This window comes from Tarenaya hassleriana, unplaced genomic scaffold, assembly GCF_000463585.1.
Source record: "Tarenaya hassleriana unplaced genomic scaffold, ASM46358v1 Cleome36, whole genome shotgun sequence".
NCBI classification, from domain to species: domain Eukaryota; kingdom Viridiplantae; phylum Streptophyta; class Magnoliopsida; order Brassicales; family Cleomaceae; genus Tarenaya; species Tarenaya hassleriana.
The window spans coordinates 622,797-647,095 of NW_010966665.1; the positions used below are offsets into that span (position 1 = coordinate 622,797).

The 24,299-nt window shown below is 41.5% G+C and overlaps 6 protein-coding genes across 24 annotated transcripts; 3 read left to right on the forward strand and 3 right to left on the reverse strand.

Annotated features, from left to right (window-relative positions):
- The first annotated feature begins 1,753 nt into the window (after positions 1-1,753).
- LOC104822313 (uncharacterized protein At5g19025-like) lies at positions 1,754-4,343 on the forward strand. Its single transcript, XM_010553475.2, has 2 exons — positions 1,754-2,521; positions 3,844-4,343. The coding sequence occupies exons 1-2, from the start codon at positions 1,863-1,865 to the stop codon at positions 3,884-3,886; spliced, it is 702 nt and encodes a 233-aa protein (XP_010551777.1). The 5' UTR covers positions 1,754-1,862; the 3' UTR covers positions 3,887-4,343.
- A 602-nt stretch (positions 4,344-4,945) lies between these two features.
- LOC104822314 (BTB/POZ and MATH domain-containing protein 2-like) lies at positions 4,946-7,893 on the reverse strand. Of its 4 annotated transcripts, XM_010553477.2 has the most exons (5): positions 7,141-7,889; positions 6,459-6,833; positions 6,192-6,279; positions 5,464-5,740; positions 4,946-5,376 (listed from the first exon to the last, which is right to left on the reverse strand). In XM_010553477.2, the coding sequence occupies exons 1-5, from the start codon at positions 7,551-7,553 to the stop codon at positions 5,183-5,185; spliced, it is 1,347 nt and encodes a 448-aa protein (XP_010551779.1). In that variant the 5' UTR covers positions 7,554-7,889; the 3' UTR covers positions 4,946-5,182. The 4 variants fall into 4 exon arrangements, with proteins under 4 accessions (XP_010551779.1, XP_010551778.1, XP_019059086.1 ...); XM_010553476.2 differs by lacking the exon at positions 6,192-6,279 and having other exon boundaries at positions 6,485-6,833; positions 7,141-7,888; XM_019203542.1 differs by lacking the exon at positions 4,946-5,376 and having other exon boundaries at positions 5,653-5,740; positions 6,485-6,833; positions 7,141-7,893.
- Positions 7,894-8,895: 1,002 nt separating this feature from the next.
- On the forward strand, positions 8,896-11,082 carry LOC104822316 (guanylate kinase 3, chloroplastic). Of its 4 annotated transcripts, XR_773166.1 has the most exons (3): positions 8,897-9,940; positions 10,561-10,703; positions 10,791-11,082. XR_773166.1 is itself a non-coding variant. In XM_010553479.1 (2 exons), the coding sequence occupies exon 1, from the start codon at positions 9,046-9,048 to the stop codon at positions 9,907-9,909; it is 864 nt and encodes a 287-aa protein (XP_010551781.1). In that variant the 5' UTR covers positions 8,896-9,045; the 3' UTR covers positions 9,910-9,940; positions 10,551-11,082. The 4 variants fall into 4 exon arrangements, 3 of the variants coding, with proteins under 3 accessions (XP_010551781.1, XP_010551783.1, XP_010551780.1); XM_010553479.1 differs by having other exon boundaries at positions 8,896-9,940; positions 10,551-11,082; XM_010553481.1 differs by having other exon boundaries at positions 8,896-9,940; positions 10,570-11,082.
- Positions 11,083-12,257: 1,175 nt separating this feature from the next.
- On the forward strand, positions 12,258-15,873 carry LOC104822317. Of its 2 annotated transcripts, none has more exons than XM_010553483.1 (6): positions 12,258-12,440; positions 12,559-13,034; positions 13,195-13,570; positions 13,821-14,110; positions 14,290-15,220; positions 15,303-15,873. In XM_010553483.1, the coding sequence occupies exons 1-6, from the start codon at positions 12,390-12,392 to the stop codon at positions 15,738-15,740; spliced, it is 2,562 nt and encodes an 853-aa protein (XP_010551785.1). In that variant the 5' UTR covers positions 12,258-12,389; the 3' UTR covers positions 15,741-15,873. The 2 variants fall into 2 exon arrangements, with proteins under 2 accessions (XP_010551785.1, XP_010551784.1); XM_010553482.1 differs by having other exon boundaries at positions 12,309-12,440; positions 14,293-15,220.
- A 929-nt stretch (positions 15,874-16,802) lies between these two features.
- Positions 16,803-21,062, reverse strand: LOC104822319 (protein FAR1-RELATED SEQUENCE 7-like). 12 transcript variants are annotated; one of them, XM_019203521.1, is made up of 6 exons: positions 20,468-21,062; positions 20,171-20,355; positions 19,586-19,913; positions 17,321-19,351; positions 16,948-16,993; positions 16,803-16,846 (listed from the first exon to the last, which is right to left on the reverse strand). In XM_019203521.1, exons 2-4 carry the CDS (start codon positions 20,230-20,232, stop codon positions 17,342-17,344), a joined length of 2,400 nt encoding a protein of 799 aa, XP_019059066.1. In that variant the 5' UTR covers positions 20,233-20,355; positions 20,468-21,062; the 3' UTR covers positions 16,803-16,846; positions 16,948-16,993; positions 17,321-17,341. The 12 variants fall into 12 exon arrangements, with proteins under 12 accessions (XP_019059066.1, XP_010551798.1, XP_019059071.1 ...); XM_010553496.2 differs by having other exon boundaries at positions 17,321-19,281; positions 19,516-19,913; XM_019203526.1 differs by having other exon boundaries at positions 16,948-16,984; positions 17,321-19,135; positions 19,370-19,913.
- Positions 21,063-21,212: 150 nt separating this feature from the next.
- LOC104822318 (solute carrier family 25 member 44-like) lies at positions 21,213-24,127 on the reverse strand. The gene is made up of 6 exons (XM_010553484.2): positions 23,930-24,127; positions 22,721-23,102; positions 22,421-22,617; positions 22,018-22,162; positions 21,632-21,794; positions 21,213-21,489 (listed from the first exon to the last, which is right to left on the reverse strand). The coding sequence occupies exons 1-6, from the start codon at positions 23,986-23,988 to the stop codon at positions 21,461-21,463; spliced, it is 975 nt and encodes a 324-aa protein (XP_010551786.1). The 5' UTR covers positions 23,989-24,127; the 3' UTR covers positions 21,213-21,460.
- Between the last annotated feature and the right edge of the window lie 172 nt (positions 24,128-24,299).

A 24,299-nucleotide genomic window follows, 5' to 3' on the forward strand; every position in this document is an offset into this window, starting at 1 on the left:
AGCACATTAATCAACGTTTCATTGTAGTCATAATTATTTATTTTCGTTTCAACGTAAACAGTGTAGAATAAATTTGAAAGAATATATATTATGGTTTTTAAGAAAAAAAAAAAGATGTTACATTCTCTTTTTCAAAATTTTTCTAAATATTCTTTCTTTAGGTATGCGAGATAAGAGATTCCAATTCCAATGGTGAATTCTTTTCTTCAAAACCCCTTTTGATTTTATATTGGTGATTTAATTGTATTATATTATTTTGATTTATTCTATCCAAAAATAGAATGAGAATCGGTTGAATTTTTGACAGACTCTTATATTTTTATGTATTGTCGGTTAAATAAAGTGTATCGTATGGATATAGTGTTATTCCCTGTGACCCTAAGAAACAAACGGTTGATTCTCTATAAAAAAAATGTAATTATTATTTAAATATTTGTAATTCTATTAAAGTTTAGAATGTGATGATACTTATTGCGTAAAGATGAATTTCTGAAACTCATTTATGCTCGCGAAAAATTTTTTTTTGTAAGGTCCGTAGGAAAACAGTGACACTGAAAGCTCGAAATTTATATCAGCCATATGAAATGTATACAATATTTTTTTTTTAAAATCTCATATTTACTTTTAAGCTACATGGTTAACAGTTTACAAAAAAAAAATGAAATTATAGAATACGGAAAAAATGCATTAGTAGAGCTTGAAATTCCATCGTCGTCATCATAATCACAAAGCCCATAAAGGGCCCATTACGTGGCATGACCCAAACAATGTTAGGCCCAATGTAAACGACCAGGGACACTTTAGGATTAGAAATTTCCGGTGGAGTTCCGGTAGGGGCACTTTGGTCATTTCATGCTTCCCGGCGTGCTTATTCTGTGTACATATACATTACGTATAGTGTATATCCATGTTATGTTATGTTGGTTTATATATGCATATATATTATACAGTGGCGGACCTATGTAGTATTTAGTCACGTGTCCCCGTATAATTAGTAAAAAAAAAAGTTAATTTCTTCATAAATTTTATACAACTATAAAATAATATTGATAAATACCCCCCAATAAGATTATACTTATTCATATGAAATTATACATATGTTATTATTATCCCACATAAAAATAGTTTTGGATCCGCCACCACTGCATATATATATATATATATATATTGTATTATTGTAAATTATAGAGAACCTATGTAGTAATAAAATTTTTATATATTAATATGTCTGTTTAACATTTTTTATTAGCCCGTGGTACGCGTGACGGTGATGAAAACTAATGGTCAAGTGAACCATTATTCCTCGAGATATGAGACACGAAAAGTTTATCCCTGATTAATTGATTGTTTAATCCTATATTTAATTTATTCATCTCTTAATTAAGCCATTGATCGTTATTATTAGTAGGCTAATTGGTATCATGTTATATGATTGATGATTGATCTGCTTATATTGACAATTTTTGGTTTGCATTTGGGATTAAGGATAAGAAAATTCAACTCTTCTCATCCTCCTCCGATTTTTCATACACTATCAAATAAATATATATGCCGAATTTTAATTGTTTTTTTTTTTATAACGGGTGAGAATCTTATCTTTTTAGAAGTTACATTTAATTGTAATTAATACGGATTTGTATGAAGTATGTAAAGACACAGATTACGTGCATTACATGTTATCTTGTTTTTTTTTGTAAGAAAATCCCGGTTTACTGTTTTTTCATTTTCCCTAAATATGATTAGTTACCAAACCTATACATACACAAAGGAGTATATGTAAAGGAGGAGGCATTTCGCTCCTCCACCGTCCTTCTCCTCTAACATGCTCCATCTCCTCCTCCACCGCCGCCGCCGCAACCAGCATGCCCACCGCGAGATCCGCCGTTAACCACCACAATAATCACCATCACCACCGTCACAACCATCATAGCTCCTCCTCCCTCCTCCTCTGCAAGCACTCTCCCTCTGCGACCCTCGACCTCCTCATCCTCGTCCTCGTCCTCTTCTCCGGCGCTTTCCTCCTCTCCTCATACTTCTCCTACCTCTTCCACTCCTTCTCTCTCCTCTCCTCTCATTTCCCTTCCCTCTCTCTCTCCTCCCTCGCCCCCTTGATCTTCTCCGATCACGACAACGACGACGATCCCGCAGGAATCTCACCGGCTTCGTACTTATTCGCCTTTGCCGTGTTCTTCGCGGCATCGATTGCGTTCGTTGATCTCTGCTGCGGGCCCAGATCGAGGAAATGCCAGAACCCTAAGTGCAAGGGGTTGAAGAAGGCGATGGAGTTCGATTTGCAGCTCCAGACGGAGGAATGCGTCAAATCGGGAGCGGCCAAGGAGATTGATCGGTTGCCTTGGAAAGGAGGCAACGAAAACAATCCCGATTACGAGTGTTTGAGAGCTGAGCTGCGGAAGATGGCTCCTCCCAACGGCCGTGCCATCTTGCTTTTCCGGTCCCGGTGCGGTTGTCCCGTCGCCAAGCTCGAGGGCTGGGGACCTAAGCGAGGCCGACGTCATAAAAAGTAAGTCAACCCTTCTCTTGAATACGAATTGGTGGCTCAAATCTCTCGCCTTTTGATTCTTCTGAATTGGAAATGTATGGAGGGTCTATGAACTTAGCTTCATCAGTTTATTTTGTTTGTTTGTCTGTCTTGGTATAATGTGAGCTTTGATTTGTGAATTTGGTTGATTCTTGTTATCGGATTCCAGGCCATCTTTTGGCTCCCTCTGTTTGCTGGATTGTTCAATCTTCTGCATTTGTGTAATTCCCACTGGTTTTCGGCTGTGGAATTTAGTTGTGGTGCAACTGAGTGATTTCAATTAGTTCTAGCACGTTTGTAAGCCAGAGGATCGCCTCTAAGTCGTATTCTGCTTCTTCTCTTGCGGAAGGTTAGCGTAAGTTGGTTGAATGGTCAAGTATTGTCGCTGATGGATGAGTGGTTGCGTGGCTATTCTCCTCATGGCTGTGCTTGATCTGATGTCCTGCGGATTTCTCTCTCCGGAAAATAAAGGGAAACAAATGTGCCAGCACACCATTTCATTAGTTCAAAACCTGTGCAGCCATAATCATGGCACAAATGCATCAGATAGCAATTGTTATGGCATTTTTTTAGTATACTGGTTGTGTTTTGGATTAGGAGCCTTTTGCTCCATTTCACTTTCCAGCTGTTTGCGAAGTTCATCATCTCTGCTTCTGATGAAGCTTGTGCTGTGGCTCAACAGATATTGAGAATTGGGGTATGAAGTATTGGTGGATCATGTGGGAGATAGATTAGGACTTTTTTGGAGAAGGATTAATAGTTATGGTTTCTCTGCTTAATGAGGATAACCTGGTTAGAAATCAGGTTCATTTTGGAGACTTAAGCTGTGTATAATCCATTACAGATAATTCACTTTGGACACATCTCCGGTTGTTTGGAATGAGAAAGACACGATTATAGTAAGCCTCAAAAGGCGAGGAATAGCTTCTGCCTTGTTGATCGCCATTCATCGAAAAGCCTTGTTTTCACTGTTGACAGTGACTTTTCGAGGCTTTCAGTGCATAGTTTGCATTTCCCCCTTTTGTGCTTCCGGATATATTGTGGCTTGGAATTGATAAAGTTATGGAATTCCACTCTGTTCTTTTGGGATTAGGATTAAAAGGATCTCATTTTCGAGTATTTGTGGCGTTTATTTATGGTTCACTAGATACCAAGCCCCAGGTATTGCATTTTGTATTGTAAAACCTCTCTACTAATGTCACTGGTCGATCTCTCTGTTCTTTGCTGCATTCTCCAGTAACATTGGCATAGATTTTGGTTGTCTTTTGCATTCTGATTCAGTTTCTGTCATATCCTTTGCACAGATCTTCTGGGAACTTGGCTCTGAAAGGAGGTGACAATCGCTGATGATCCCGGGACAAACTACGAGAGCTACACTTCAGTCAGTTATTTCGACGCCCTTCCCCCTTTTTGTTTTTCCCGGGATACATTCATCAAGGTTGCAGAGTTCATCCTGGAACTGGAAAACCTGTAAGCATCGTTTCCTTCTTTCTTTTCACTTTCTCTCTCAGATACGCTCCATGTTCACTTACACCCTGAACACTTCCTCTCTGTGGAACTATATATATATATATATATACCAAGAAAAATCTGAATGCAAATAATTAATTATATTTTTCATAGCTTAATATATTAGCCAAAAAAAAGAAAAAAAAGAGGCTTCACTGTCATAATAAGATAGAGCCTTGTCTATGTAAAGAACCAGAGTCACCAGACAACAGAAGTAAGAAAAGGTCTTTGGTTCTACTTCGGCAGCTTCGGCCTAATTTGCAGTTACCCATCCCATTGGGTCCTATTTCTTCAATTAATTATTATTATATGAAGTTAATTTGGCTCCTACAAATATGCAAACTTTCCAAGTGTTTGGCTTTTATTTTGTAAGCAACGACATGGATTCATATTCTTAGAAAAGGTTTGGCTTTCCTTTTTTTTTTTATATAGTTTATAAAAAAAAATTGACTTTTTATTCATAAGCAATATAGATTTGCATGTACATATTCAACTTTGTAGGTTTTGTTTCGGTATAAAGCATCATTACTTCATCGTTTGCCAAAATTTGAGGGGTAAAGTGGACTTTTCCACATGGTTCACGTAAGAGAACAAGCAGATTGATCATCCGCCCATTCCAAGGAACCCGACAAGGGTTTCTCTCTCTCGATCTCTGATTTTCGGCTCTTAAGAGACGGAACCTCGGCTACGGGACGGCGGGTCTCGATCAGTGAAGTTGGTCGCAAAAGGGCAGAGCTCCGTTGTGTTCTGTTCCCTGGATTTTTGGAACCAAGGGGATTCCGAAAAGCTCCGGGGTCTTGATTCCGGCGTTGATCTGTTTGCTCATATCGATAAGCCGCAGAATAATTCAGCCCAAGTGCGAGGAATGATTGACAAGGGAGGATTCGAAAGGTGAAGAAGGGTATTAAATGCATCGTCTTTCAAGTTTCCTATGGTCATCATATGATCATGTCATATACCAAAAAAAAAAACATCATTTACTACTACGAATGCTTACAAAGTTACACTTTCACAAAGACAAAATGCACAAATCTCCTTCTGTCCTATTTTATAATCTTCTAGCGGTCACCATTCTCAGGTGCCTGCAGAGAAATTAAAGAAAGAGCACAGCTTTCCGGTGAACGAATCGTCAAATCAATGTAAACGCTGCTTCACACGTCGTCCGTTGGAGTCGCAGCCGTCGGCCAACGCCACCACCTCCTTCCGATGCCCAGATGAGGCCGCTGTTATGGAATGCTCCCCCAGCCTCGCCACGTACTCCAGCAGCTCCGTTAGTACACTCGGGCAGCTTTCGTTCAGATACTCAAACCCCTCTGTTTGCATCACGGCTGAAAACACACACACAAGGAAAACTCATTCAACTTTCCCACTACACTACTACCGCTACTGCAAAAAGTAGAAGAGAAAGGTCTAACCTTTTAGGTTTTCCGGAAAGGCGATGAATTTGAGGCAGACTGCTTTCAGCTGGAAACAATGATGCTGCTCGGCCAGGGCCAATGTCGTCGCGACAGTGTTTATGGAGATCCCTTCACAGAGTTTCGACTCGCAGATTGCTCTGAGCCGCTCCAGAGCATAACGGTCCGCAGCTGCAAGCAGGTGCTGAGCCACTAGTGTAGATGCCCATTTTGATTCTGTGCCCATTAGCTCTTGCATGTCCGGCAATTCATCCCAGTAGATAAAATGGAGCAACACCTGCACAATGAACCACAAGAAAAAATCGTTTTAACATATTTTGTATCTTCTACACCGGCGACCTCGTATATAGCCAGAATTCACTCTCTGCCACTAATGGAAACAGCAACCCAAGTAAACAACTTGTGCTTTGCACCACTGGAACATAAGAGCAAAGTATGCCAAGGGATTCATTTAAAACACTAAAACCACAATCCCAATCTCTCCAAGATAAGATGCCGAAGAATCTTTGACATATAGATGCTTCTAATATAACAATTAGATGAAAAGAAACTTAAAGAAAACAGCCACCTAAGGGAAGCTACATCCATGTGTTTTACTAAACACTATAGTGAAACGGCTAACAGGAAAGACTGTGTAGACTCAATCGCAGCTAATGCTCAAACAGCTTCCAGATCATCTGACCAAACACACATACATGCAATCAGGAAGAGAAGCAGAAAGATAGAACCTTATCCCGGGAGAGAGTAAAATTTGTGAACAGGAACAGCGCCCCAGGAGGTGATCCCGGAATGAACATTCGTGAATAGAAGAATATCCTGTATGACACCACAATCACTTACCCAAGAGAGAGGCAAGGAACCAACAAAGCTATCTATTCCTAGAAGACCTCACAAGACCCATAACTATTATTAACACAGCCTGATATGAAAAAAAGGCCACAAACTTTATACTTAAGCATTCCAGGGGCAATCAGATTTTATCCTAGAGAGAAAACCATAGAAAGAGAATTAAAGAGATAACCTTGAAAATGGGGGCTTCCATGTCTTCTATTCTTATGCATTGTGTATTTCGATCCTTCAATGGACCAAAGAGCTGTGCCCTAAAAACAGGGGAGCGAGCTGCAAGAACCACCTTGTGAGCAGAAAATGCTTCTCCATCAACTTCAAATGTTACATCTGCCCCCTTCCCACTTTCCAAGAGCTTGCCAAAGTGCTGACCCAAGTCAGAGGGCGAAACATGGATTTTGTAACTCCTAGGTCCTTCTGTGTGAGACTTCACTACACCGACACAGCAACGTACCAACAGACAATCGTCTTTGAGATAGTCTGACGCTTCTAAAAGGTTTCTCTTGAAAAAACGCTTGTATCCCCTGAAATGTGCATCAGAACATCAATAGCCATGCCACCAGAAAATAACAAACAAACTCGACTAGCATAATCATGAAACAAGAAACAGAAAATCCATCAGAATCCAGTCAATGGCACTACAGTATTAGGCTTCCAAGGCTCTCAGTGTTATCATTTCTCATGTGTGCATACACAAAACCGAAGCAAAGGATACGTCATAAGGCACAAGGAAATTTTACAACAAAGATCTAAATCCACCCAAAAGGAAACGTGAACTACGAATCATTAGGGAACAATTGAAAGCGGTGACATAAAGGAAATTGAACTTACCACATACTTCCCCGATACTTGAGAGTGTACGGCCCGCTCTCGAGAGTCCTGCCGAAATGGCTATGAACCTTGTGACTCCCATTACCGCTCTGATCCACAAGCGTGAGCTCGAACAACGCCCTCACATCCGCGCCCTCGCTCGCCAGCGCGATGAACAGAGAAACATACGCCGCGTTGTCCTCCGGACTCTTGCCGTCGGGGTAGAAGTAGACGGCCCACGAGTAACCCCCGACCATGAACGTGTCGGAGGCGACGTATTTGCCGATCCCCATCCCTTTCGCGAGAGAATAGCCACTGATCTTGAATTCGTGAGAGCCATTGACGGTTTCGGTGCGAGACGTCGAGGCGGTGGGCGTCGGGCACGAAGATTTCGAAGATCCGGGAACCTCCGGGCAAACCCTAATAGAGCCCATCAACAATACGAGATCTTGGATCCGCAAGCTTCGATGAAACTGAGGAGATGGGCGATCTTTTTTACCGGCAAAGATCGATGGGCAGGTCTCAAGCCTCCAAATTGGACAAGGAAGCCGGGATTTTTCCGAATTCAGAGACGAGAAATCAAGGTAAAAATTAGGGCTTTTGGGAGAAAAATCAAACAAACGAATCGGAGATTCGGAGAGAACAAAAGCCGAGACCGATAATCGCCGAAAATCGAAGATCGGGGAGAGGAGGAACGTGGCGACGATGACGTCGGTGAAGAGATGGAGAAGAATCTCAAGGTGGGCGTAAACTCAAAACATATGGAGTAGGTGGCCTGCACAATGCCATTTATAAAAAATCGTTATATGGACGTCAAATCTTAATACATACGCATTAACTTATCATTTTATATATAAGCTTATATAATAATAAGCACACCTATTCATCTAGCCAATAATAATAATTTACATGTTAAAAAACATGTGTTGGTGCAAAAAATAAAAGAAAAAAGAAATGAAATGTGAAAACGAAGGGTGAAATAGGATTTGAGTTAGATGATCCAATCTATCTAAGAGTGCATTACCAAAAATAGAAATATTTCAAAGACAAGGTTGGTTTATGGTCCGTTTGGTGGGTCTTGATTATCTATCCACCTCCTGCTGTTGCTGTATTACATTTTATTTATTTATTTTGATTCATATAATAAAACATAATATATCAAAGATTAGGGGTGTCAAACGAGCCAGTTCGGATTATTTTAGGTTCGGCTCATTTGGCTCGGATCGTTTTGGGTTCAGCTCGTTAGACTCGTTTTCTAACGAGTCAGAAAAACCTCAGCTCAAATCGCTCACCAATTTTCCGATCTGAACGAGTCGGCTCGTTGAGCCAATGATATATAATATTTTTTATTTATATTTATTTTAAATATAATTATAAATTTAAATAAATACATAAAAATTTATTAAAACACCAATATCATTTAATATTTTCAATTATCACCATCATAATAATTAGTATATTTATAATATCATATAAATAATATGAAAAAAATTTCGTTTTCTGGCGAGCCACGAGCTAGCTCACGAGACGGGCTCGTTTTGACACCCTAAAGATAATATATAGATTTGGAGAAAATATTAGTAATTATGATGTAAGACTAAACAAAAAAGAAACATTTAGAAAAAAAAATTCACTCTTTCAGTTGAAGTTTACATCTTTATGACATGTGATAAATAATGTACATTAGGAATTTATATTAAAATTTTAAGAAAACAATGAGATTTATAAAAAAATTATGAAATTCTAAGTAGACTACGAAATCTTTCATATAATTGGAACGCAAAACTCGAACCATCGCGAACATCGGGATCTCGCCCCCAAACGGATAATTTGAGATTTCACCGCCTAGAAATCCAAGCCGCTGGACGTGATCGTCGTCTCATAAACCCTAATTCATCTCGCGATTTGCTCTTCTTTAATCTCCAAATGTTTCGGAAACTCTGTTCTTCTCTCTCTCGCTCCACCTTCTCCCCAATTCCCACCAAACCCATCCCCAAATCCGGTCCTTATCCCCAATTTCTCCGTCAACATCCTCGCTTCTGTTCTTCTTCCTTGAAAATGACCGATACCCAGGCGCCGAATAGCGCTGAAAACCCTAATCCCGGCGCGATTTCGTCCCCCACTAAGCCCGAATTGCTTCGCGCGCTCGAATTCCATCTGGGCTCCTGCTTCTCCGTCGACCCGATAAGCCCTCCGCCGGTTCCGCTCATCATCGTAATCAGTGGTCCGAGCGGCGTCGGGAAAGACGCGGTGATTAAGAAGCTCCGTGAAGTGCGCGAGGGTCTGCATTTCGTCGTCACCGCCACGAGCCGAGCGATGCGGCCCGGTGAAATCGACGGCAAAGACTATTTTTTTGTGTCCAGGGACGAGTTCTTGTCAATGGTGGAGAAAGACGAGCTTCTGGAGTACGCCCTCGTCTACGGCGAATACAAAGGAGTACCCAAGAAGCAGATTCGAGAGTTCATGGCGAAAGGGTACGATATCGTTCTGAGAGTCGATATTCAGGGAGCTCAGACACTGCGGAAGATTCTGGGTAACTCCGCCGTGTTTATTTTCCTTGTGGCGGAGAGCGAGCTTGCGATGGTGGAGAGGTTGATTGATCGGAGGACTGAGAGTCAGGAGGAGCTGCTTGTTAGGGTTGCGACGGCGAGAGAAGAAGTTAGGCATCTGAAGAACTTCGATTACGTAGTGGTGAATGCAAAAGGGAAGCTTGACGACGCTGTTATGCGGGTCGAGTCCATCATCGATGCCGAGAAGGCTAAGGTTCATCAGAGGAGTGTCAGAATATGATCATCTCGCTTGTTTCCTTCTTTCATTGCAGGTATTTGCTCCCAAAGCTTTTGATTTTGTCATTGTTTTTTCATGCTTTTGTAATTCTTGTTTCAGTGTCGAATCTTCCGATTGCACTTTTGGCTTTGTTGATTAGGTCGAGGTGTTTGCTTCATACCCTTCTATCTTTAGACATGAAAGAGTATTTTTTTGGGTGGAATTTGAAGCTTTATTGCTATACAATGTGTGTGTGTGTGTATATGAAGTTTATTACACTATTATTGTGAATCCTATTGTTCTTCTGTATGTCTCAAACGAAATAGGTAGCCTGCTGTGCTTGGAGCTTTGGCTTAACTGGGAAAAAGTTGAGCTTATGGAGAGAATAACAGCTTATTATTAAAGCATCTCCCTCTGTTTATTATGGAAGTTGTGGATTGGCACATGCATTAGAGAAAAGCTCTTGCCTTTATTTGTTTTGCTTACATGATCTGCTTTGGACATGTTTTCCTGGTTGAGGCCTTATGTCTGTCGGCATGATCTATCTGGTTATGACGGGTGATCCTGAGTTTATGGTATGTGTCATAAGTTGCAATCACATGAAAATGAAGCATGGAGCTGTGAAATTACCCAAAATTAGTTCCACCGAATCCTTCTTATGTCAGTCCTTTTCAGGTTACGCAGATTTGATCATCGGGGGAAGGGATTACGTAAGGGAAACTGCAGCGGTTTGCTTATGCAGGAATGCATGCGTATCGGCATCGGACTGATTCATGTACCTGAGAAGACGAATCCTTGTTCTCCATGTCTTTGCACTCGTATGCCTCCTCCTCCTTCTTCTTTCAGATTAACAGTTTCTATTCTCTGTGTTACATAACACTGGCATTGATTCATTTTAATCCCAGAAGTGGCAAATGATGCAATCTTCAAAGGTTCATGGTTTTGCCAAAATCAAACGCATATAAATCATAGTAGATTCTATTGTTTGTTTAAGAAGGATCTTGCAAGAGCATTGAGGGGATGGAATGATGTTTGAGTCCTGCAGAAACTATGCTTGCTTTGGTTGTTTTCTTAGCAGCCTTTTTGCTTCTGTTTGATTGTAACTTCAACTGGTCAAGTAATCTGGAACCTATCTGATGAGTATTATTATTACATGAGTTCCAATCATTTCGGAACTTGGTTTTGCCCACGAAACAAGCAACCCTGTTCTGAAGAGTTTATCTATATAGATATATATATTTTACATTTACTGAGTGTTTTTTTGTGGAAAGTCAGAATGTTTTTATCACACTAATCAGTGATTTACCATTGTTAATTTTCATTAAATGGATCAGATTTTACATAATATTGATCTTCCTCATCCTATTATGGATTTTGTGGGCCCCATGGGTAGAGACTTTAACTTGACACAAGAAGACTTGTGCTGGAATCCAGCCTTGCAAGTCATCGTCACTTCCGAGTCGGCTCACGAATTTTATTTTTTTAATTTTAATTATAATTATAATTATTATAATTCTTTCACAAGTTCATGTACGTAAACTTTACAAATAATTTTCGACTTATTAGGATCCTTTTAAAACTGGATATCGAATTATTTTTATTGTAATATATTGGCATGCATATAACAAAAAAAAGTGTAACGATGGCGTGTATGTACCTTTTCTTGTTATAAGACATGATTCCATAAAGGATGCCTTTTAATATCGTACATATAATTTTTCTTTTCTTTAAACAAATCTATATAATTTCTTATAATAAATATAGGGAAAAATATTATAGATATCTGAATTTAGAGCCATAATTAGCATTGTATCTGCATATTTTCAGTACGTCATGACTATTATCCTATAATAAATTAGTAAAGTCATCACCTTTTGTATTACCGATGATAATATATGTCGCACTAATATGATTCATACTTCACAAATTGTATTTATATATTTATTTATAACATCAGACTCAACAACTTAATTAAGATCAGTTTGTAATTGTGTATATATGATTTTGAATAAAAGAAAAAGATCAACGGCACACATATATACATATTTGTATGTATATGCTGACTTTAATAAGGGATAAATATAAAAAAAAAAAAACAGAAAGGCAAATATATTTTCTAAGAAACAAAAACAAAAAAGAAAAAGGGAAAAGGAAGAGAAATCATGTAATGTGGATGGAGGAGGAGAAGAAGAAAGCTTGGGAACACTTTGAGAAAACATTTTCCTGGGAAAGTGACAGAAAATTATACAGCAACTCGAAGTTACACTTTCTTGCACATTTCCTCTTGCTTAATGGTGTCCCTTGCTCTCCAAGCTTCCCCCCCTTTTCTTCCCATATATATATATATATATATGTGTATATATATACGCATCATATTAATTCACGTTTTCTCCATGTCTCTCTGATCTGCAATTACACAACAGCAACTACTCCGAAACGAAATTACAGAAAAAAAAAAAAAGATCGAGAAGGAGGGGAAATTAAGTTTTGGAAGCAGGGTTTTCATGGATTCGGACAAGTTCGAAGAGGATAACTGGAAGAACATTCGTTTACAGGTCTTGTTCTGGAAACCCCATCTATGGTGAAAACCACGTGTTCATGCATGGCCCATGCTTCTATGTTCGTAATATGTACTCCCTTAAAAAAAAAGTTTTTTTTCCCTTCAAAAAACAGGTGTTTGATCTGCAGAAGCTGGAGGAAGCACGCGGCTCAAGCGACACCGTTTTCCAGCCCAAAAGCAGCATCGAGAAATGCGACAGCGGCGAAACCGCAGACGCGGACGCGGCCTCCGTCTCTTCCGCGACTGCGTTTCAGGCGACGACAACAGCAATCCCGGCACCGGAGCAGAGGCTAACTCTGTTCGCTCTCCGGCTCGCCATCCTCGAGAAGGCCGCGACGGGGCTCGGAACCCTAGGGTTCATCTGGGCGACGGTGGTCCTGCTCGGCGGATTCGCCATCACCCTCGACAAGACCGATTTCTGGTTCATCACCATCATCCTCCTCATCGAAGGAACCAGAATCTTCAGCCGTAGCCACGAGCTCGAGTGGCAGGGCCAGGCCACCTGGACCATCTCCGGCGCCGGAATCAACAGCTTTCGCGCCCTCCGGTCTGGCTCTATTTCGCTTCTAAGGAGCATGAAACGATTCAGGTATAAACAATTGCTTTCCCGGCGGTTCACACGTTTCAGTTCTCGGTCCGGTTTTGGTTTTGGTAGACCGGTTTTTATTTTGGTTTGGTGTAGATTCGGTTCGGTTTTCTTTCTACCGGTTATTAAACCACTGTTCTTCTTCTTCCTCCTCACATGACAGCGAAGGGATCCTGGAGAAGATTCTGAAAAGGCGATCGAGAGAAGCGGCGAGAGATCGAGTGGTCCGACAAGGGAACTTCGATCGTCGAACGACTCGGATTCGGACATGGAAGAGCTCAGACGTACCTCTTTTGCCGTACGCGAGATGGTTCTTCCTCTCCAGCAACGTGAGTCGGCTTCTGTACTGGCTTCAGATCCTGTCCGCTACGGCCTGTGTAGCTTTATCCTCTTACAAGCTCGTCAGACACAACTATGGCGACGTTCAGAAAGGGGACACGGACAAGATGAACAGACAGTCCGCTCTCAACATATTCTACGCTCTCGCACTGGCCGAGGCGTTGCTATTTCTGAACGAGAAAGCGTATTGGGAATGGCAGGTCAGTTTTCCGGAAACAAATTTAGGGTTTTGGTCCTCACTGGATTTTGCATCGTTTTAGGAATATGACACCAGATTATCTTGCATTTCATCTGTTTATAACGGATGCATATTAGATTCGGTCGTCAAACGACGCCAATTCGCCGAAGAATTTGATGAACAATGAAGATAGATTGTGTTATGAGCATGCTTTACGCCATCAAACAATCTTATTGTTTATCTGATGCAGACAGTTTGTGTGGAATTTGCAGGTCAGTGTCTGCAACCTGCTTGAGGAAGTGAACAAAGAATGCGAGTTGGGGGTTACAGGGATGGTATCGATCAAAAGGTTCTTTTATGATGCATATTCTAAGTGTGTCAATGGAAGCATTTTCGATGGATTGAAGATGGACATGGTGAGCTTTGCGATGGAGCTATTGGGCTCGAGCTCCCAGGACGAACAGCTCATCGGAGTGAGGATTCTCAGACAGTCTGCGATGAACCAGCAGTATTCTGACGATACACTTCAGAAGATCGGGATCAACTTATCAGTCATCGAAAGGTTAGCTCTTTGCATACAAATGGATATCATGGAGAACTGTAATTTAAACCGTGATTTCATAATTTCGAAGATAATGTAAGTTCTTTAGTGTAGACTTAATCAGATCACTTTCATTTCATAGTTCATTCTGATGCTACGATTTATCTTCTGAAAGTTGAGAAGTTTAAAGCTTTTCTTAGCAGGTTGGTAGAGATGCTGAACTGGAAAGACCCGCAAGAAGAAGAGATTAGGAGATCGGCTGCTGAGATACTTTCGAAACTCGCCGGAAAAAAGCAGAACTCTCTGAGAGTGGCTGGGATCTCTGGTGCTATGGAATCTATTTCTTCGCTGTTACAGAACACTAGATCTTCAGGCGATGGGCCTGACGTGATTGGGGAGAAGAAGATCTTCCACGACCATCCTTTACACTACGATTTCTGGAGATTCAACGATTTAGGCCTCTTGATTCTGAAGAAACTAGCCAGAGACCATGACAACTGTGGGAAAATCGGAAACACGAGAGGGCTTCTCCCAAAGATCATCGATTTCACTCATGCGGACGAAACACTCTTGAGGGACGAGAATGCTGACGACGATTGCCGGTTGCAGGTTCTGACCTTGAAAAGATCGCTTCAACTGGTGAAGATGCTGGCCAGCACGACTGGAAACACGGGGAAATGTCTCCGGAGAGAGATATCCGAGATCGTCTTCACGATCAGCAACATGAGAGATATACTGCGTTACGGGAAGAGATACCCAAAACTTCAGAAGCTCGCGATAGAGATCCTGAGCTTCCTTGCGTTGGAGAAGGATGCAAGGGAGAAAATTGGAGGGACGGGTGGGATTTTGAAAGAGCTATTCAACATATTTCTAAAAGGGGAAATGCCTCGAGGTGAGAAGGAGGGGGGCCGGGTTAGGATCGTGGCGGGAGAAGCCATTGCAATGCTGGTGTTGGAGAGCAGAAGCAACTGCATTCGCGCTCTGAAGCTTGGTGTTTCTGCAAGAATGGTGGAGGCACTTGAAGTTCCTCTGGTCCGTGTGAATGCGGCCAGAGTGTTGAGGAACTTATGCTTATATTCAGGAGATGAATGCTTTCACGATCTTGAGTTCATGAAAGCAGCAGCACCAATGGTGAGTTTTTCGGTATAAAGTTTGATCCTTTTTCTGGGTTAACACAGCTAAAAATCATTCAACTTTCTCCATCGTCTTGCAGGTTTTGAAGTGGACGACATCTGAAGAGAGCAAATTACAGGAAGTGATGGTAGGATTAGCAGCACAAGTGTTCAGATTCATGGCCTCGGAAGAATCGAAAGCTGTTTTCGCGGATTCGGGAATCGAAAGGGAGCAACTGGCGAGAACCATGGTTTCGATCCTGAAGAAGAACGACAAGCCGGCTATCAAAGTTCCGAGGATAAGGAGGTTTGCGATAGAGTTGGCGATATGGATGATGGAAGATGATTCAGACAGCGTCGGCGTTTTCAAAGAACTGAGACTGGAGGAGGAGCTGGAGAAGGTTCTGGAAACTACGGCTGAGGTGGAGAACTTTGACGTTTTCTCAGGCACTGTCGGAATGAGCCGCCATAGCAGAACCGTGTTTTCTCTTGCAGAATCCGCCATGAAGATCCTCCAAGATGATCATCCCCCACAATAACAAACGCCGTCTTTCAATTCCAATTACGATTCAAATCATTCTTTTCTGTTTTGTGGGTGCGAGAAGAACAATAATATAATTACTCTGTAAAGTAAGATAATCTATGCTTATGCATTCTTTGATTTATTGTCCACTATTTATGTGTATAATGGATTGGAGCATAACAAAATATTCTCCTTTGACTTGAATATAATGTATAATTGAATATAATGTTATAATTCATAATGTTTTTATCAAATGATTAGTGAGATATATAAGGAATGAACATAATAAATAAAATGAGTAATTATAATAAATTTAACGGACTATATTATTGAATACATAAATCACAGTTAAAAAAAATATATATGTTAAAATCAAAATAGTAAAAGAATACCAAGACTATTTTTGATATAATGCGTCGTGGATTTGATCATTTGCTCTAGGGATCAGAGACGTTGCTTACTTCACAAGAAACTCTTCTTCTAAAACAAAGTCAACCATTCATCACCAAAACAGATCAGTAAAAAAGATTCCAACTTTTGATGAGAGAAAAAAAAACTAAGGGGGGAAAAGGCTTTTAATATTACATTACATCCTAAGATTCTGGAATCATGAACTTCCCGAGGAAACTAAACAAACACTTGGTTTTTTTCTTCCAAAACCCTAACTTAAAATCTTTTTGTTCAGATTCTAAGGAACAAAGTAAAAAAAAAAAACAAGAGAAAGAAGAAGCAAACATGTCAACATATCACCGACTGCGCCATTACAATGGATGACAATTGAGGAAGGACAATGCTTCTCCCACCTCCACCACCTGTGGCTCTGTTGCGGCTGGGGGAGGTTTTTTTTTTTTTTTTTTTTTTTTAAAAAAAAATCTTTTTGTTCAGATTCTAAGGAACAAAGTAAAAAAAAAAAACAAGAGAAAGAAGAAGCAAACATGTCAACATATCACCGACTGCGCCATTACAATGGATGACAATTGAGGAAGGACAATGCTTCTCCCACCTCCACCACCTGTGGCTCTGTTGCGGCTGGGGGAGGTTTTTTTTTTTTTTTTTTTTTTTTAAAAAAGATATGGGACATTGACACACATGACTTCATCCTCTTCAGGAGCTGAGCACATCCTGCAAAGAAAGAATGAGAAAAAACCCTAATCCGAATCTGTAAAGAGGAGAACTTTTAAAGAGGACAAGAGATCATTAGGGTTTACAGCGACCAACCTCACCTATTTACAGAGCATTTCAATTGATGCCGGTGATTCTCTGCAATTCCTAATTCACGAAATCAGATTTGAATAACTCCATTTCTTTTGTTTATATTTTTAGAAAAAACAAGTGTCAAATAATTAAATTGATTTACATAACATCTACAAAAAAAGCAGGTAACATCAGCATAAGCAGGAGGATCATTAACTGCCAATTTTAAAGTGGCTTTTTCATGGCAAATGATTCAGGAGACTTTTCAGACATCAATGCGGTAATAAAACAGAGCAGGAGAAAGATACCAGAAAAACGACCAGCTATCCGCAGAAAATTTGAACCCTAGCGATAAAGATCAGATTGTTAAACCGAGAAAGGAGAGAATAGAGATGATCTTACTTTTCTACTTCCAGCCAGTGTTCATCTCTGCCAACACAGTTTCTTCCCGCCCTCTCGCATGATTTCATACGCAAGCTTGTACTTCTCCAGTGACGATGTCCCAAACTCTATGTACTTAGAGGCTGCCTCTCTCAGGCTCCACACCATCAGGGCCTTGAGGTCCTGAGAACTTACACCCGATTCCACGTCTCTTACAAACCCAAACTCTGCATTCTTGGTCCAGCGGTGAAGTATATACCGTGATGGGAGTTCTCTCATGTCTAAGAGGTTGAAAACTTTCAGGATATGCCTGCAGAGCAATCCTTCGTATTCAAACATCTGGCAACTGCAACTCACGTTGAGATTCGTCGCACTGAAGGTGACAGCATGCTTCTCATTCTCGTTCCCACATTTTCTCACCAGGAATCTGCTGATGGCTCCTTCCTCGTAGGTCTTTAACCCGAGATAGTTATACGATTGGACGAGCTCGTTTTGGAAGATCCTGAAGATGGTGAGTGTGTACAGCCTTCTGCACTGTTCTTCCACGGGTTCTTTTGTCTGCAGAAATGGCTGCAGGTTGTAAGAATTAAAATCCTCTTTCCTTTCCTCCTCACGGCGTTGCTCAAGCCCTTGCTCGTAACACGAAACGAACTCCCTGAGAGGCGTTAGAGAATCCAAGGAAGTGCCAAAGAACGGTTCAACGTTACCATTTATTGGGATTCCGCCAAAGAAAGTGCCCCTTAGATATGCGGGAACCCAGTTCTCACGCTTTTCATACATTTCCCTAAGCCACATGTTATCCCTCAAACCGTATTTGTTAACAAGAGCATTCCACATTGTGTCAAACTCAACTGTTGTCTGCGTCTGGTATATACACTTCTCATACTCATACTTGAATTCATTGGGAAACGCCCTCAGATTCTCTCGTTCCTTGGCCCTGATTTGCCAAGATGAGTATCGGTGATGGGTCCCGGGAAAGATTTGAGCCACAGCTTGCTGGATAGCCAAGTCCTGATCAGCTACAATGGACCTTGGACGGTGGCCAGACATGGCACGAAGCCATGTCTGAAATAACCACGTGAAAACCTCCTTAGATTCGTCAGAAATAAGGGCACAGCCAAGAAGCACAGGTTGCCTGTGGTGATTAAAACCAACAAATGTAGCAAATGGGACAGAGTAGTTTCCTTTCCTGTATGACGTGTCGAAAACGACAGCATCGCCAAACTGACTGCAGGCAAACCTTGCTCGGCTGTCCGCCCAGAAAACGCTCATACAGCTGCCGTTGCTGTCTAGTTCAACAGCATAAAAGAATCCCGTGTCCTCAGCCTGTCTGGTCTGAAAATACTCTAGAAGCACCGGATACCACTCCTTCCCAATCGTGTTTTCACGGGTTTTCTTGATGTGGTTTCCGAAGTCATTTAATTCAATAAGATCCACAGAATCTAACCCTCCTGTCACATCCTCTGTAATCTTTTTCATACCCGCATTCTTCTTCCCTGGCTCAAGCTCATGATTATGATCTTTATTGAGACGATCCACTATCCAACCTCCAGAGTCCTGTTTTTTTATTCTCATGTAAGCTCCACAGCCCATTCTTGAAGGATGCTGAAACCCTTCTTTTGAGCACACAAACCGTCTAGATGTGATCGATCCATCGACTTTTGAACGAAACAATTGACCAATCCGAACCCTAAAACCCACAACTTCTGCATACGCCTGATAAAACTGGCACGCTTCATTAGCCGAACTGAACTCCAAGCCTGCATATGGTTCAGCGGCATTGGGCTGTGTTTGCACATCACCACCATCTCCTGCCCCTTTGAAGCGTTTGAAAGAAATTACACCAGATGGGCATGACCGTGCTTTATCAGACTCATCGATAACTTTCATCTTGGGTCTATGTGGAACTGACACAGCTAGCTTTGTAGGAGCTGGAGGTCTCTGACTTACGACCGGGGGGCGGGGAGTCTCCTCCACTTGACCTCCAAGCTCATGGTTGTGCTCTTTCTGGATTTGGTCAAGAACCCATTTCCCAGTATCACGTCGCTGCACCCTGACGAATGCAGGAGAGATTACACCAGACGGGCAAGACAGTGCTTTATCAGATTCATCGATAACTTTCATCTTGGGTCTATGTGGAACTGACACAGCTAGCTTTGTAGGAGCTGGAGGTCTCTGACTTACGACCGGGGGGCGGGGAGTCTCCTCCACTTGACCTCCAAGCTCATGGTTGTGCTCTTTCTGGATTTGGTCAAGAACCCATTTCCCAGTATCACGTCGCTGCACCCTGACGAATGCAGGACATCCAGTCCTTGAATTCAGCTGAAAACCCTCCTTTGAACAAACAAACCTTCTCGATGTAACCGTCCCATCTGTTCTTGACCTATACATCTGACCTGACCTAACTTTGAAACCCGTACGCGTAGCATAAGAAGTGTAGAACTCCCGTGCCTCTTCCACAGAGTCAAATTCTAGACCCACATATGGTTCAACTCCTGAGTCTCCTTCGTCTTCACCTATGCCGTTGTTGTTCATAATCCGGACCATGCCTAACGGGTACGCTTTCACAACCATGTTGTTCCCACAGTTCAGACCGGCAGGCTCAGTATCTGCACTGCATCGATCCAAAGAAGGAAACAAATAACAAATATAAAATAGTTAAAAACTACTCGGAATAGTCGAATCCACACAATACCAACGACTCTAAAAGCCAAATAGACATTCACTACAGCTACACATGAGTCCTACCAACCCAGAAAACACATAAACTAGGGATTTGCGAAATCTAGAAGTAGAGAAATTTCCAAAATGAGCACAGATAAATGCTAGGATTACACGGAAACTTTCAGCAAGAGCAAATACGACACCCACACAGATGTGCACTGAAGATCTTGGGAGAAGATGTTCCACCCTAAGTGTAGATCTCCAATCATTCGCTCCAGGAAACCAAAAAGGAAGAAAGTAAATGCAAAAGAAAACGCCCAACCGACGAAATGAAGAAGAAGACGAATCAAACACACAGCGAGCTGCAGCTATAGATCAAACCCATCGAGAATCTAACCACACGAACACCAAGAGAATCCAACATCAGAACAGAAATCGTTTCCATAGAGGGAAAAAAAAAGCACAATCCGCGCACAAATCAGCTAGGATCTTTACGAAGATTACCTCTCCATCTTCCGTCGAAGCGACCAGAGACCACAGAACCAGAGTGAAGCACAAAGCAAACCTCAGATCCTCCCCTAACTTGACGGCGATTGCGAGAGAGCTAGAGACTCAAACTCTTCGGCGATCGGAACAACTTTCAAGGCTTCAATTTTCGTTCTTCCCCACAGCCTTTGGCGGGAAATTGATGGAGGTAGGAGCAATAATTAGGGATTTCAGCGAAGACGATAGACCCAGAAAACACAGAGCGAAGAGAGAGGGAGACAGAAGAGAGAGAAGAAGCAGACCCCCTCTTTTCTATCCGACGATTGACCGAATTTAAAAGATTTCATGTAATAAACTAATATTCCATCACTTAACATAAAATTAACTATTCCTCTGAAAGGAAATGCTCAATTAATCTTACCCAAAAAAAAAAAAAAACATTTCCCTGGGGGCAATACTGGAAATTGGGCACCAGATATCAAAATGGGCCAAAGCCCATCAATACAGATTTCGTAACCGGTAATTATTAATGGGCTGATCTCAGCCCATTTATTAAAACTCTAGGTGAATCATTTAATACGCTCAGGAGATCATCAAGAATAAGGAGTGGCTTTGAGGCTTAGAAGTAGGTGGTGCCCCTGGCCAAGAAGATGATGATCATGATGATCATGATGAAGAAGATGATGATCATCATCATCATGATGAGAGGCATGTGAGAACAAAACAACTAATATTGTTATGTGACAATATCAGGACATTCAAATGGCCTAACCACATCCATCCTATTTTTTTTTTCTTTTTCCCAAGTGCTGCAAAACTGAACAATGGGTTTATTATTTATAGTTTGCTGCTGCTCCACTTCATTCCTCGAAGCTTGAGAGCATACTAACGCAACGGAATCCAGATTTTTTTTTCAAAGAATGATGGCTCAGTATTATAACCTGAAATTCTGAAAGAATCATTTAACCTATCATCAGTCAGATGGGTTCTCTATATTTGTAGCCTCTGTCGTTACTCTGCATCTGTCGCACACAGACGCTCTGCACAGGAAGAAGAAGAGAGTATCAACATATTAGGTTCTATTGTAAAAACCATGAAACATCGTAAAGATTGGATCTTTGGCTTTTTTTTATTTGCCAGAGGGGGGCAACAATGCTACGGATGAGGAGAAACATGTCTTACTCAGGTATTCGTAGGTGAGAATCATTGAGGTGCCCCAAGCGGACATGCTGAAAAATCTCGGACCCAACCCCCTGTAGAACCCTTTCCACCCATACTCCCCCATCAGATTCTTCACCACTTGTCTCGCTGAAGGTCTTTTCTCCTTCTCCTGATTTCCCATTACCTTCAGAGAGACGGCCGATTCCAATGATCAGAACATGCAGCACACAACATCGTTTCAAGCAAACACTTCGTCCGGTACATACAAATCTTTAGATAGCTAAGTTTATGCACTGATTCCCAGTTTTTCCGGAAGGTCTTAATTTTACAAGATGCACTCTATTCATGACAGTGATAACCCCAAAACATCATAAACTTTTAACACTGCAAAGGTCTTTGGAAGATACCTGTAACCGCGTCTTGATAGTGTCCAGTGGTGTTGTAATTAAGGATGCTGTAGCACCAGCAATGATTCCCCCGCAAGCCTGGACAAGCATGATTTTTGGCTGACTAGGAGCAGCAACCTCCGAATCACCATCATAGCCTAAGGATCTGCCAAAAAGCATTCAGGTTCTGCATCAGATGAAAACTAGCTCTGGCAACTAAGATTTTCCTATGATACTTCTGAAAAAAATTGATGCAGAAGCTGTTTATCAGCACAAGAAGCAACAACATATCCTTATAACTAGCCGTTTCCATGATCTTGAGACATCCATTTGAAAGGAAACTTTCAAAAATTGAACTGAGGTGCATCACATGATGGAAGTCGAAACAAAGTTTCTGATCAATTATCGTGCATTCACATCTAACCTCCAGATGACACGTTGGCTCGACCCATAGCTGGCCCACCATGCAGCACTTGATGGGGAATAGGTCATGACGGACAGACCAAAACCCCTGTATAAGCCCCTTACACCATCTGCTTTTATAACTTTTCGAACAACATCAAGACCACCATTGTATGTTGCGTGACCTGAGTATCCTTGCACCATCAACTTTTGGCTAACCTGCAAAGAGACAGAGAAAGGATTTCAGCAACTCCTTCTTCTCCAACTAGAGCATTAGGTATACAGCATGAGCAAATCCTAACAAGGTGGCAATAACACATACCACATCTATTGGGACAAACACGGCCTGTGAGAACAGAGAAGCTGTCATGCCACCAATGCCATTTGCAATTGCTGCCTGTGTTGGTTCATTGAACTTGAATGGTTCAACCAACTTAAAAGCAGCTATTTTTGTGGTCTCTAAAGCAGTCATAAAAATGATCCTTGCAGGTATTGCACCGGTAATGACAGTACCAAAGCCTCGGTATAGACCAGGAATACCATCATTCTTCAGTAAGCCTTTGACGACAGAAAATGCATTTCTTTCAGCGACATCTTTAGAGGCAACCTGAAGCCTGGTCTTCACAACTGAAACAGGGTACAGAGCTACTGTGAGACCCGTAAAGAGTCCAGCTCCAACGACATAAAATTTCGTTTTGTCAAGCCTGCAAATAAAGGAGAGATGTGATTTATTCTCAAAGGAGAAATTCAGATAACGTTCTGTACAACTTGACATCGTGCTTGTAATAAGACTAGTAAATAAGGATCTATAAGGAGTCTTTCAACCAGAATTTCCACAGATTTGAAACTTCATAGACCATAACACACTTCCATGAATCTTTACCCAGAAAAACTGTGTTCATGCCCAAAGTAGATATAAAGTTTCTGCAACAAATTTTTCCATGAGTACAGACACACATCTAAAATCTATTGTCTAAAAAGAGAACTCCAGTGTAACTGGATCATGGAAAATAGTTCGCTGTGAACAAGAACTCTCAAGATCCAAGAACCCCCGCCATTTCAACCTAATAGTTTCACACAACAGATTGAATCAACAGAAGCGGCAGCAAAGCTGTTCCTCGCAGCAATTACATGAGAAAATTCTATCAACGGATAAACCTGACACCACAAGACAACCCTAGACGAAGATTTAAAGCCTCCCAAAACTTCCACCAAATCTTTACAAGTTCGATTTGACGTGACAAGAAATGACAGTCAGCACCATTAGCCCTAGCATTTCGGCAACTGCGATTTCTCTCCTATTCATCTAGACAACCTCATCCCGTCTCCCCTCCAACTATTCCCAACACAAAGCTCCAAGTGTAGGGTTCCGTTTTTTGCCGCAAAACTCCCAAAATGAATCATTCGACAGACATCCAATCAGATGAGAAATCGAATTCGAAAAGGAATTCGGATCGGAGCAATCAAGCGATGTTGAGCTAACAACACAAAGAAATCAAACAAGAAAACAAGGGAATCAATGAAAACGTACTTGTCCCAGTTAATCTCCGTCTGCACGAAAGAATCAACGCGAGAGCTCGGCCTGTTCATGACTCGGGTGGGACGTCACGGAACTGAGTCGAGGTAGAGAATTTGCCTACGACTCAGGAAGACATCTGCATTAATGGAGACCAGGAGACGAAGACGACCCAGAAGACATGAGAAAAATATATATATTTTTTTTTCTAGCAGATTTCTTGGAGGCCAAACAAAACAATTGATTCCGTGCTGAGAAACGAAAAATACTTCTTTCACGCAACGATTGCAAACGCTGTCGCGTTTTCGCCAGAACGGCGTTTTTAAGACGGAAGAGTGATTCTGACTGAACCGGACAATTAAACCGGGTTTCACATTTACCGGAC

What these genes read in the sequence shown, in the direction of transcription:
- LOC104822316 (XM_010553479.1), top strand. Translation starts at nt 9,046, where the DNA reads ATGTTTCGGAAACTCTGTTCTTCTCTCTCTCGCTCCACCTTCTCCCCA.
- LOC104822319 (XM_019203521.1), bottom strand. Translation starts at nt 20,232, where the DNA reads ATGATTGGAGATCTACACTTAGGGTGGAACATCTTCTCCCAAGATCTT. An exon ending in GATCTTCAGTGCACATCTGT is followed by an intron (nt 19,914 to 20,170) that starts GTGGGTGTCGTA and finishes GGATCGATGCAG; the next exon opens with TGCAGATACTGAGCCTGCCG. An exon ending in GATGTCCTGCATTCGTCAGG is followed by an intron (nt 19,352 to 19,585) that starts GTGCAGCGACGT and finishes GCATTCGTCAGG; the next exon opens with GTGCAGCGACGTGATACTGG.
- LOC104822314 (XM_010553477.2), bottom strand. Translation starts at nt 7,553, where the DNA reads ATGGGCTCTATTAGGGTTTGCCCGGAGGTTCCCGGATCTTCGAAATCT. An exon ending in AAGTATCGGGGAAGTATGTG is followed by an intron (nt 6,834 to 7,140) that starts GTAAGTTCAATT and finishes TGCACATTTCAG; the next exon opens with GGGATACAAGCGTTTTTTCA. An exon ending in TTACTCTCTCCCGGGATAAG is followed by an intron (nt 5,741 to 6,191) that starts GTTCTATCTTTC and finishes TTCATTGTGCAG; the next exon opens with GTGTTGCTCCATTTTATCTA.
- LOC104822317 (XM_010553483.1), top strand. Translation starts at nt 12,390, where the DNA reads ATGGATTCGGACAAGTTCGAAGAGGATAACTGGAAGAACATTCGTTTA. An exon ending in AAGCGTATTGGGAATGGCAG is followed by an intron (nt 13,571 to 13,820) that starts GTCAGTTTTCCG and finishes TGGAATTTGCAG; the next exon opens with GTCAGTGTCTGCAACCTGCT. An exon ending in TGAAAGCAGCAGCACCAATG is followed by an intron (nt 15,221 to 15,302) that starts GTGAGTTTTTCG and finishes ATCGTCTTGCAG; the next exon opens with GTTTTGAAGTGGACGACATC.
- LOC104822318 (XM_010553484.2), bottom strand. Translation starts at nt 23,988, where the DNA reads ATGAACAGGCCGAGCTCTCGCGTTGATTCTTTCGTGCAGACGGAGATT. An exon ending in CTATCAAGACGCGGTTACAG is followed by an intron (nt 21,795 to 22,017) that starts GTATCTTCCAAA and finishes GTCTCTCTGAAG; the next exon opens with GTAATGGGAAATCAGGAGAA. An exon ending in TCTCACCTACGAATACCTGA is followed by an intron (nt 21,490 to 21,631) that starts GTAAGACATGTT and finishes CTTCCTGTGCAG; the next exon opens with AGCGTCTGTGTGCGACAGAT.
- LOC104822313 (XM_010553475.2), top strand. Translation starts at nt 1,863, where the DNA reads ATGCCCACCGCGAGATCCGCCGTTAACCACCACAATAATCACCATCAC. An exon ending in CGAGGCCGACGTCATAAAAA is followed by an intron (nt 2,522 to 3,843) that starts GTAAGTCAACCC and finishes TCCTTTGCACAG; the next exon opens with ATCTTCTGGGAACTTGGCTC.